The sequence below is a fragment of the Echiichthys vipera genome (genome assembly GCF_963691815.1).
Source record: "Echiichthys vipera genome assembly, chromosome: 12".
NCBI lineage: Eukaryota > Metazoa > Chordata > Actinopteri > Perciformes > Trachinidae > Echiichthys > Echiichthys vipera.
Window position 1 is genome coordinate 14,634,884 of NC_139837.1, and position 12,887 is coordinate 14,647,770.

The 12,887-nt window shown below is 41.3% G+C and overlaps 1 protein-coding gene across 2 annotated transcripts in view; it reads left to right on the forward strand.

Moving 5' to 3' along the window:
• Positions 1-12,887, forward strand: part of ltk (leukocyte receptor tyrosine kinase) — a 58,488-nt gene extending 45,601 nt beyond the window's left edge. The window contains exons 19-29 of one of the 2 annotated variants that reach the window (XM_083924684.1): positions 116-229; positions 3,817-4,003; positions 4,124-4,214; positions 4,552-4,616; positions 6,149-6,278; positions 6,408-6,505; positions 7,012-7,104; positions 7,384-7,485; positions 8,822-8,956; positions 9,205-9,295; positions 9,393-12,887. In XM_083924684.1, coding sequence (XP_083780810.1) covers positions 116-229; positions 3,817-4,003; positions 4,124-4,214; positions 4,552-4,616; positions 6,149-6,278; positions 6,408-6,505; positions 7,012-7,104; positions 7,384-7,485; positions 8,822-8,956; positions 9,205-9,295; positions 9,393-10,448 — 2,162 coding nt within the window. In that variant the 3' untranslated portion in view covers positions 10,449-12,887. The remainder of the gene's footprint in view (positions 1-115; positions 230-3,816; positions 4,004-4,123; positions 4,215-4,551; positions 4,617-6,148; positions 6,279-6,407; positions 6,506-7,011; positions 7,105-7,383; positions 7,486-8,821; positions 8,957-9,204; positions 9,296-9,392) is intronic. The other variant, XM_083924685.1, reaches the window with a different exon arrangement.

Below are 12,887 nucleotides of genomic sequence, written 5' to 3' on the forward strand. Positions count from 1 at the left end.
TATATCTCCTGGCTAGTCTGTGAACAGCTCATTTTAATGTCAAATGATAATTCCCTCAAACGTTTTTCCAGTCTAAACAGATAAAGAATCTTAACAAAAACAATTCTTCTCCCAGCAGCTCCTCAAGGCCCGGCTCTACAGGGCCAGATGTCGACATCTTTGATCCTGGCCGTCGTGGTCTCCACCATTGCGAGCGGCATCGCGCTGATCTGCACCGGCGTCATCCTCAGTAAGAGACTCTTCCAGTTCTGTGTGCACTCTGTGCCGTCCGCCTTCCACCGGCTGTGAGCGCAGCTGGACTTCCAGATCCTTCCAGATGTTGCTGACAACAGAAACAGGAACACCTTTTAATAAGTGTTGGTTAAAATGCCTTCCTCTGGCTGTTTGCCAGATAATTAAAGGAGCTTGGGAAAAGATAGGGCTCTGAATTAAATGTTGCTGACACAATATGAAGTGAGCATATACAGACACTTTTATTACAAGCACTTATTTCAGGTGACTCTCTTTGCTTTCTGAATGTAAATAGGACTTTTTTTTGCCAAAGAGTGTGAAACAAGGTTGTAAGGCAGATGATAAGTGAAAAAATGCAAGTGATATGTTGTATTTATTGCCTACAGTATAATTGCTTTCATGGAAGCAAGAAACAGTGGAGATGTGCTGTAAACATCTCACTATATTACTTTGATATTAAGATACATCATTGGCTATAAAGAAGGACAAGCTTGACATTTATCTAGGAAGTTTATCTCAGCTGGAGATGTGTAGTGATGAGTGGGATTAGACAGCAGTAAATGCCAGGCGTTATGATTCAGTGGCTGAGAAAAACAACTGAAGAAACAATCAGGATTATAAAATATGAACATTACATGACACTTTGGGAAGATGGAGAACGGTGATAAAAGATATAAGCCTTTCAGTCAATTCAGGAAGCACACAGTTTATCTTAACCCACGGGCATTGAGTCTCTGTGATGTGAGTATTACTGTAGGATATTATAAAAAGACTCGAGCTTTGATACAGCAAAACTCTTTTTTCACAAAGTACAGTGATAAAGAGTATTTGGTTGTGAAAGAAGAGATGACCAGACTGAGACAGGCTGACAGCCTGACATGCTGTAAAATGCTTTAATGATGATTCTTGCACAAACCAACTGCTTAAAATAGGAAAAATTAGGGAATTAACAATTAACTGGTTTTAATTTTCACTACTCAGTGGCAATAACAATCTAGGGAAGAGGAATTAACAGACAACCACAATCTATGAATGAGGACTATTACATTACCTAATGCTGCATTAATATCTTGGTCTCAGAAGCTGCTATGCAATATATGCTGTTTAATGTTAACTGGTAGACTAAATCTAGCTTAATTAACCACAGACACTTTATAAATGTATTTATACAAACAGTTTGTATGCAGTCGTTCTGCAATAATATAGGACAGTGAGGGATTATACAGCTAACACTTTTTTGCACTTTTGTCACCTCTTTGACAACCGTCTGCTGCAGATAATCAGGAAGGGAATCCTGGCGTTTCAATCGACCCACTAATCCTCCACCGAGTGCTGTGTAAGGTTTTTCAAGACCGCAGTTTTTCTCTCTCTCGTCTCTCGATCCCCTCAATGAAAGTGCTGAATATTAAGTAAAGCTCAACAGGAAGACTCACTCTTTCTTTCAGCCTGTAACAGCCTCTAGAGAAATCTGCACAGCACTGACTTCCTGTAAAATATCAATCACATTGTTCAGCTCCCTGGACTTGTACGCTGGCTGACGAGGCAGCCAGGCATGAAAAATAAAGCAGTTCGGGGTCCTGACTGAATATATACCATACACTTCATGTAGGGAATAAAGAAACAGTAAATCTTACGTATTAAGATTATTTTTTGTTGTCGTTTGGGATTATGTCAGTTTTCCAGCCAACCCTAAAGCAAAATACTTTGACAACATATGAGAAATTAAAATACATTGTTGTGGAAATGAATGGACTTGAGAGGAAGATTCCTTCTTGGGATGCCTGTTCTGGTGAACTTAAATCTAACACCACTGTAGGAGCATCGTTTCCCCTCGTAATGATACATTTCCTGACCCACATTCGTGCCCATGCGAGGATCCTCTTTTTATTTTGGACACTTCATGAGCTTTATTCTTGGTCCTCTACTTTGCGTAAAATATATCTCATGATCATCGGTATGTTGTTTGCTGTGAAGTGAAAGTGAGTGAAATTAAAACTTCCGCCTCTAGAAAGAGAAAGAACAACTTTTTACAACATTGGGTAAATATTCCTTTTTCACGGGAGACAGGAGACAGCACAGTAACATTAGGGGAAGCCCTGCTATTGCGCATAATAGGACTGAGGCTGAAATCATCAATGTTATCAATTTCACCTGTACTTTTCCTACTATGACATGTCAAAAGGTCTGCTTTGAAAAAGGTCCGTTATCTCCACATCCCTTGATAATAATAGGCACTAGAGGCAGACCCTCATTTGATATGTATTGGTAAATGTGTGAAATTCACATTGGAAGCAAACTTGGGCATCAATGTTCACATGGCACTCTTACTTTAAAACAAAGGTAAATTAGAAAAATGCATTAAAGTGGAAGAAGAGTTAATATCAGCCAGGCCGGCAAATGTTAATCATCATATAAATTGCACTTTCAGATAACAACACAAAGTTCTGAACAGAAAAGATCGAAAACAATCAAATGTTATTACGTGAAAGAAAAAAAGTTTCAGTTATGACAGCTATAGCTAAACGTAGCTGCAATCAGACGGATATTAATTGCAGATAAGATGGTTGTTTTGCTAATTATAACCAGTCATGAACGAGCAGCTGTGGAGTGTAACTGCATGCCATCGTTCTCCTACAATTACCAGATTAAGTGCAAACTAAACTGACTTTCATGAACAACTTTTTGTTTTAATGAAAAATAAATTTAGTGTGACTTTCTCACTAACTGCACTGTGTGTAATTGTGTGAATTTGCAAGTGAATAAATCGAATACTAAAACAAAAACAGGACATTTGTTCAGATGTTGCTTTCCGTTTCAAGCACACCTACACACACACACACACACTCACACACACACACCCAACACACTTACGCACACACACACACACACACACACACACAAACAAACACACCCTTAGGGTTAACAGTGTCTCTTCACCTGAGCTCTCCCCCATGCAGGGAGGTAGTCTGTTCCCTGGGCGCCCCATCTACTCCTCCTCCTCCTACTCCTTCCCCTCCTCCTCCTCCTTCTCCTCCTCCTCCTCAACCCACCCCTCAACCGAACAACCCCCCATCCCCCACCCCCACCCCCCTGAGTCCCTAGCAACTGCACCGGGCGATGGCTCAACGGCACCTCTTACCTGCACGCAACGCCCCCCTCCCTGGCAGACTACCAACCTGCATTGGGGACGTGGGCTGCCTCCATGGCGGGTGAGTCCAAACTCACTGGCACAGACAGTCTAGGAGCAGTAACCAAGGAGAGGACATCCCACATGCATCCCGTAAAACATTGTGTTTGCGCATGGAAGGATCTGTCTTCTCAAAGGCGAACACCGATTGGCTGTCTGTGAACCAACTTTATTATAAAAGTTTGTTTTTTTCCCACAAGAACGTTGTTTTTACACCCATAAGCATTGACTACTGAGATGCGGCTTTACCCCTCCTTGTGTTACCGCTCCTACAGTCAGCAGATAGTCAGGCAGTTGCTTTCTCCAACTTACTTGCAAGTGTGGGGACCAGTAAGTGTTGTGATTTTGAAGAGACTTTGAAGTAAAAGAAGCTTGTCTTGTCCTATCTTTGTCTTCAGTGTGGTACCGTAGGAAGAACGACCTGCACGCAGTGAGGGGGCGTCTGCAGAGTCCAGAGTATAAGCTGAGCAAGATCCGCTCCTCCACCATCATGACTGACTACAACCCCAACTACTGCTTCGCAGGGAAGGCCGCCTCTCTCAATGAACTGAAGGAAGTACCACGCAAGAACATAACCCTTCTCAGGTACAGCACATCTGGGCACGTTGTCAAAATGTCACTTTGAGGTTCTGCCAACGTTCACACAGATTGCCTTTTTACCAATGTGTTCACTTTAATTGTTGTATTTTTTTTTTTTTTTTTCAGGGCTCTCGGCCATGGTGCGTTTGGTGAAGTCTATGAAGGACAGGTTCTGGGGATTAGCGATGATAACAGCCCCATGCAGGTGGCCATAAAGGTCAGCTTAGAGCACACGAGGAAAAACTTGCACATAAATGTCAGGTGATAGAGCCTCACCAGGAAATATGTTCATTACATGTAATCAACTCAACAACAGCACACAGGGGTGCTCCTATAACATTGGATCTAAAGGTCACACACGCACGCAAAGTATTTTAAAAGACAAAAAAAAGAAGTGAGTCAGTGTCCTCAGGTCACTTGGGGGAAAAACTACACAATGTTCCACATGGGTTTGCCTTTTCAATAGTCTGCTGATTAGATGCAATGACATTTTATCTCTTGACGATGACGCATACACGCCTCAAACGCCTTCTCTGATTCTTTCTGCTCCACAGACTCTTCCTGAAATCTGCTCCGAACAGGATGAAATGGATTTCCTGATGGAGGCCCTGATTATGAGGTGCCCCATACTGCAGTTCACACTTCGATTCGTGCTCACAATATCAAACAGCAACTCGTTTCGGAGTTGGTGGAGTTAAATAGCTGGAGCGAGATGTGAAACTTTCAGTATAATGTATCACACATGTTGACTACTCTTACAATTATCTAGTTTTAATTTTAATTATTTGAGAGGCCAATTATTCAAGGACAATGTCTTTAGGGATTTATTTTTTTAAATATCAGTTAAATAACTATAAAACATTCATTATTGTTTATGACCTGTGAGGTGTTAATTGGTAAGTACCAATAACTAGTCTCCCTCTCAAACATCTGTTGGGCGTTTTCACTGTATTAGAGATGTTTTTTTAGAAAGATGAGACCTCGATCCACAACAAAGAAGATTTCCAGTTTCTTCTGGTTAGAAATCTTTCATATTTTTTTTATTGGTCCCAAAGTTTCAGCTGCAAAAAAAGATGTAATCCTGACAGCCAAGATACTGATGAGGCCTGTCAGAAAAAAGTCACTTTTTCATTTCATGCTGCTTAGAATCTGCTGAAGCAATTGTTAAGAATATTTCCAACTGAGCAAGCACCAAGATGGACTCAAAACTTAATCGGTGCTGATAATTCTGTTCTTGTGCCCTCTCAAATCTTCACTCGCAAACTCACTCTGGCATTTCCAAAGACTCATTGATCAATAAATCTCAAGGAGATCGGGACGCATTTTTTCTGTATTGATACTGTGAGCAGGTTGTAAAAAAAAGCTTTTTTCATCTTAGTTTGTGTGCTTGGACATTTTTTTTCTTATCAAATATCAGGTTTTTTATATAACTGTATTGTATCGTGACAATCTTAAAACTTTTTATATCTAAATTTCCTTTGGGATTTGGGTGTTTTCTGTTTAATTCTCATTGTCAAAAAATATTGTGCAATATTATGCCCTATTGCGTAACATCGCTGGGTGTCTTTGCAATCACTTATGAGGAGCCGGCCAATAATAAAACTGCACCAGCAGAACTGCACAGCAAAATAATGTGAGGTCTAACGTCATGTCCACATCCAAAACCTCAAACCAATGTTGTTGCCACATGAATTTACATTTGTCTTTTACTGCAATGATTCCCAAAGTTGGTGCCAAAGATTTGTTTATTTTATTGTTTATCTACGTATTGTAACATTTTACTACTTTAACTTCATTTTATTATGTATCATCTTCAAACATAAAACATCCTCAATCAGTGTATTAATAACATTCAATAGGGAGCTATGCCCAGGTAATGACACAGCAGTCAAAGATTCTGGTTTTGCAGCATTCACAAAAAGTAAGATATCGACAGATACATCACTGCGAATAGTTCTTTTTTTTTTAAATATGTTGATACAAGCCAAGTTGTTTATGGTTATTGCAGAACAAAAGTCACATTGTTTGCAGCAGCATCCATCTTCTCTCTTTTATCTACATTGTCACTGTCTTCTGTATCAAGCATTCCAATGCATAAACACAAAGCACATTTTGTTTGATCAAATTGCTGTTCACCGTTTGCCCATGCAGCAAGTTCAGCCATGAAAACATTGTGCGCTGCATCGGCGTCAGTCTGAACATCTTGCCACGCTTCATCCTGCTGGAGCTGATGACCGGAGGAGACATGAAGAGCTTCTTGAGGAAGAACAGGCCACGAGCTGTACGTCTGTACTACACTTTAGTGTGTGTGTGTGTGTGTGTGTGTGTGTGTGTGTGTGTGTGTGTGTGTGTGTGTGTGTGTGTGCGTGTGTGTGTTACACTAAACTGAACTGAGCTGTGCTGTATCCAGGGCCAAAACTCGTCCCTCACCATGCGGGAGCTGCTGCAGATGGCCCGAGACATCGCCTTCGGCTGTCACTACCTGGAGGAGAACCACTTCATACATAGGTTCAGAGCCACACCCAGTTATAACTGCTAAGAGCTCAGATTGAGCAACACAAAATATAATATACAGTATGACCTAAAATGTATTGTTCTGTAAGAATCCCCCTACTGCAGCAAAACACTTGAATGAGCAGTGTGGCATTAGGCCTCACCATTTTTGTTTAATCCAGGAATTTAATGTTTTTCACCTGATTAAAGACAAAAAAAGGTGATATTATTTTCCTGATATATATACATATATATATATATATATACACACACACACACACACACACACACACACATAGTGGACCTTGTTTACTGTAAACTACAGTGGTCAACATTTTCTTGCATCAGGAAACTTTTAGGTAAATGTAAATCCAAGTGAAAACTAGTTTATACCAGTTGATATCAATCTCAATGATTTTAGGAAAAAACTAACTAGCCCTCTTTTATCACACAGTAAATGATGATGGTGGTTCGGTGTGATCATGAAGCTTAATTCTGAAACATATCTTGTGTTTTTTCAGAGACATTGCTGCTAGAAATTGCCTGCTTACCTGCCCTGGACCAGACAGAGTGGCCAAAATTGGAGACTTTGGCATGGCACGAGACATCTATAGGTTTGTATACCAAACTGCATCATCACATACTTTGTGGCAGTCCACATAGCAAAGCACACAGGATGACTTGCAATGACGTCTCTTATGGGAGCAGGAGTCCAGGCAGCACTGGGTTGATGTGGTAAATGGAGGGACCAGTTGAAAAGCGATTTGATTATCCTCCGCAGGGCCACATTCAAAATTTACTTACAGAGTTCATGGCCTTGTGGTATTTACCTTCTTGTCTATAAACTGATGATAAATGGACATTCCTGAATCAGATTTTATTTATATTCTCAGAGCCAGCTATTACAGGAAAGGTGGTCGCGCCATGCTGCCAGTCAAATGGATGCCACCGGAGGCCTTCATGGAGGGAATCTTCACCTGCAAGACTGATACATGGTAGGAATGCTGATTAACACAAATACGAGCTCTCTGATAAATGCGGAATATGAAGTGTTCATGCTAACTGTTGGCACACCACATGCTTTATTCAAACTTGCTAATTTGTGCATTAGTACATTTGTCTTCTGGAAAATAACAGCCGATACCAGATTTTGGAAACCAATTTGCATTTCTACCAGTGTCAAAGAGCCGAACCGTTCTTGTAAGTATTCCAGCTCCAAATTGCAGCTAATTTAAAAGCCTCCGTGCTGTCAGTGCAATGCAAACAAGAGAGATTAAAGTAATTTTACTCCTAAAAAAATAAACACCTACAAACAACTCTCTACAGTAGAGAGCAGCTCTAAATCAAGTGGGCATCTTTGCAACAAGACAGAACAGCATCTGTATTCAAGACGCAGAGCCTGTTAAATCAAGAAAACATTGAGCAGCGGTGTCCAAACCACTTTTCCAATGACACAGTCCATTTTTTAGCATGGGCCAAACATCAGGAGAATTTTACTGAAGTCAAAACTATTTTATTGCTGCAATCGGAATTTTTATGTGAAAAGCTGTCCATAAAATTGAGGTCGACCTTTGTAATTCAGCTACAGTTTAACCACAGAAGTGTAGTTGATTAAAGGAGGAGTCATTTTTTCCAGCAGAACAAATTAGAAAAACAAGAGTGCTGGCTTATGTGGCTTTCCACCCAGTCACCAGAACCCAACCCCAGTGAACAACTGTGGGAAACATCACAGTTCATCATGTGAGATGTTCTAACAGAGAATAATATTGGTTCTGTAGAGTTAATATCAGACAAAGTTTATACTTTGTCTGATATGATGTTATACGCAAAGTTTATTGTCCACCTTCGGTTCCACCACAAGAATACAAAAAATAGACAGGACATTAAAAACACAATATATACACATAAAACAACCAGTTTGGACACAACATTTCATATAGAAAGACATGAATAAATTACTAAAAATAAATGAATAAAGTACGCTTGTTGCCCCATAAACCTACAGCATAAAGAACTTGCATCCCTCTATAATATACAGTATGCCCTGTGCATTTAGTGTAATTTAATAGTGTCACAGCATTAGGGACAAAGGATTTCTTTAAAATATTTATTTTTCCTCTTGGCACTCTATAACGGCTTCCTGAATTCCTGAATTGCTATCGTAATTCAGATTCCCTATGTAATGGATGGATATATAATCTAGTCCAAGCAACATCGATTATTATTAATATTTAAATACGATCATTTGATTTCTATAAAGTTCCAGTGCTTTCAGATTGATTCTTGTATCTTCAGTTGAGCTCAGTTGTTTGTCTCTCTCTCCCCCTGCAGGTCATTTGGAGTGCTGCTGTGGGAGATCCTCTCTCTGGGTTACATGCCGTATCCTTGTAAAACCAACCAAGAGGTGCTGGAATTTGTCACCAGTGGAGGCAGGATGGATCCTCCCAAGAGCTGTCCGGGGCCTGTGTGAGTACTGACAGGGAATAAATCAAAAGAGCCTGGATGTAAAGTTGAAGCAGAAAACAGCTGGGATGCTTTGAAAAATGATTTTAGAGATAATGATACAGATGCCTTTGTGTACCACCTTTGAGATGGAATTTATCAAACTTTTAGAAAGTTTCCTCTGCTTCCTCCTATGAAAGTGATATATAATATGGTTCATATAACATGCAACTTAAACAATATCCATCTGAAATGTGTTTTTATGTATGTAGCTATCGGATCATGACCCAGTGTTGGCAGCACTGTCCTGAGCACCGGCCCAACTTCTCCACTATCCTGGAGAGAATTAACTACTGCTCTCAGGTATGCTCTCTATCATGTCTGTCTGTATATACAATTGCCATTAGTGTTAAATAATGTAATATATATATCTACTCTTTCTTCCTCTGTTCTCTTTCAGGACCCAGATGTGATCAACACACCCCTACCAGTGGAATATAATCCCACTGCAGAGGACGATGGTGGCACAATAATCCGTCCCTCTGACCACACCTCCACCAGCCTCACTCCACTCCTGGTTTCCCATGCTGTTTCCCAGGCTTCCTCCCCCCAGCTGGGTCTCTCCTCTCTGGGCCTAGGTCCAACCCCTCTTCCCCCACAGCCAACCAAACCGCGTCTACTCCTCCAGAGGACCCAACCTGTCCACCATGAAGTCACATCATGCCGTGAGGCTCTGGAGCCATCTTGGGCCGAGCCTGTTCCTGCCCCTGGTTTCTCAACAGGAGGCCACTGGCTTCATCCTGAACCTCCTCATCACCGACCTTGCTCAAGAAACAGCTCCTCCTCAGGGAGCCAGAGGCTGAAGAACAAGACGAAGAACCTGTGGAACCCCACATACGGTTCCTGGGTTTTGGAAAACTTCCGGGGGAAGAAAACGCTTGCTCACACTCAGTCTGTGCCACTCTCAAGCTCTGATGCTTCCACCTCCAACACACAGGCTCCTCAGACCTGTAGCCCCACCTTGGAGAGCAACAAGGCTGAGTGTGACAGCACCAGCAGCACCCACCACAGCCCTTCCAGCCTCTGCACTTCCACAACTCCACCCTCGTCATGCCAGGCTCAAGCTGCCCCGAGCACATCCTCCCACAAGACTCCAACAGGTGGCACCACGAAAGCTGGTATGGACCTGGCTAAGCTCCAGAGTTTCCCCTGTGGCAACGTCAACTACGCCTACGACGAGCAAAGCTACGAGGCAGAGAGCCTGCCCCTGGTTATGCCCAAAGCCCCCAAAGCCATCACAAACACCAGTTCTGCCCCCAGTGTCTCCTCAGGGACCAGCCTTGGACTGGCGTTCGGCCTCCATACCTCCTCATCTTGTATGTCCAAGCTGCTGCTGAAGCGTCACGCCAGCTACGGACACGAAGACGTGAGGAGACACACCAAAGCTGAGAAACCCACACGTGACCGAGACTCAGGCTTTTCCCTCTCTGAAGACCTCAGCGTTACCCCTATCTGAGAGAAAGTTTTCTGTGACAGGGATTTTGATTGATATGAAAATTAAACATCACCTGGAGCCCCTTTTCTTACTCTGGAACAAAAGGCATGACCACGAGGGCTCCGTCACGATCTGAGAACCACATCAACAAATTATTAGAACTTCTGGGATGCTGGAAAACACAAACACTCCTCTTGTCTGTGATGCAGAGAGCCAATGCTGGACTCCGAGCTCATTCCTGGGCCTATGGTAAACTGGTAGCTGACACACTGGACGACACGCAGACCTGCGCGTGTCCACATTAAATAACTGCTGTAGTTGGACTCCTTTTCTACCTGTATGATTGTGTTTTTTTCATGAAAGCTTTGGCAGTAGTACATGTTGCATAATAGTCAACCATTTGTTGAAATTTGTGGTAATCAGTGTACAGTAGGACCATATTATATATTGAGCCATTGGGAAAAGAATCACCGACCGTGGTGGTGCTTTAGATTTTTTTTCTTCAAAAGTTTGAAATTTAGAAAAAGGCTGAAGAGTTACTGAAATCATTTAATTTGTAATTGTTAAGTTTAGGAACTTACGGTACAACATGGTACACTTCTGTGACTCTGATTTGCTTTCACCCTAACTAATGTGACAACAAAAATGCCTAAACTACTGCAATAACCTGTCTTTGATGTTTTCTCTCAACACAAGGTCTACTTATTTGGTGTTTCCATCGCTTCCCCAGAAGCTGGAGTTTGCTCAGTTGTCAATGGAGGTGAAACAGTTATTACGTCTGTCAAGGAGGTCATGTTTTCAGCTCAGTTTATGAGATTACCGAAGAACTACAAGTTAAATAATTATGAAACTTGTTGGAAGGGTGTAGCATGGACTAAAGAAATATTTCAATTTTGGAGCGGATCCAAATCACAGGGCAAACACAAATCCTTTTTCCCCTTTATCACCATTGTGAGATTGGGCATGCGTTAGGGGAGGTCTGTTCGCGTTGAGTTAATTTCTAGTCAAATATGAAATTTTGGTCGTGTGATAACAAGTGCAGGTATACACGAGAAAATCACAAACTGTCTTTTTAGTCAAGGTTGTAGTTGTCAAATGTGAATCTTTCTCCGGCCATTCACTTTGACCTCTTCCCACACAGATGCTGCTGGTTGTGGTCTGGTAGTCAGACAACCAGGCACATACTCTCCACTGGTTTCCTGACAAGACTCCAGAAAGTCACTGCTCCTGGCCAAAAAATAGTCCCACACTTGCACTCACTTTACGTTTTGTTTTTTGTGCAAAATAAAATATTTGGCGGGCTTTAGAGGTATGAGCAGACAGATATTTTTTTTACTGTGGAAAGAGCCTGGCTATCTTTATCCAGTCTGTGTGCTAAGCCAAGCTTACCCACTGCTGGAAGTAGCTTCGGATTCACTGCACAGACATGAGAGTGGTATCGATTTTCTCACCACAATCTCTGCAAGAAACTAACCCTGTTAGATAGTGGTAAGCACTGACTCCTCGTGACTTCAAATCACTTCCTGTATGTTCTGTAAGTGGAGCTTGTGCTGAGACTTTTATTTTTGCCAAACTACATGAATATTCATTTGCATATTTTTGACACTTGTCTTTCCCCGTGTCCCAATATTTACTTGGATTGCAGGTAAATGTATAAGCCTGTAGAATATGATAACAATGCTAAAGTATTTCCTATTTTTGTACTCACCTCTGTACATCGCACTAACCCGTTGCATTAGTAGCTGTTTTATCATGTATTTGTATTACTTTATGTGAATGATGAATCTGTATTTGTAGTTGATCACTGCCATTCAATACCTCTGCACTGCATCTACTGACATGCTGGTAGTACCTATGTTTACTCAGCAGGGGGAGGTATTCAGCCTGGATATACCAAACATGCTGCTGCAGGTATCTCAGTCCATACTGTTAATCAAAGGTTAAATTGTTAAAATCTCTACTAGTATTTATGTTTTCAGGTTATTCTTATTAATGGAGCTGGTAGTTGTATGTGATATGTGTCTTTATTTTAAGCCTAAACATGTTGATAGATTATTTTTTAAGTATGTTGAATGAATGGTTACATTTATATAAGGGTTCTAGATGCATACTGTATGTTTTCATGCTCAGGCCTGCAGATGTCATTGAGCGTTATGTTGGTTGCTTAACAGTCCACTTGACAATAACATCTTTCAGGTGACTTACCAAAAACCTCTTGTCATTTGCTAAAGAAAAAGTTCTTAGCGAGAGATTTGTGCCATTTAGGAATATTGTGGGATTTCTTTTACAGAGAAGGAAAAAAATCATCCTCGTCTCGATCACAGTGTATATTTTTTATGGTCTGGTGCATTTTATTTCACACTTATTTTGATGTATTCTTATGTAGCTGAGGGTGTTACGCCTCAACCAAAAATTCAAAGACATTCTATGCAATATACTGTCTTTCACACTTTTCCTCTA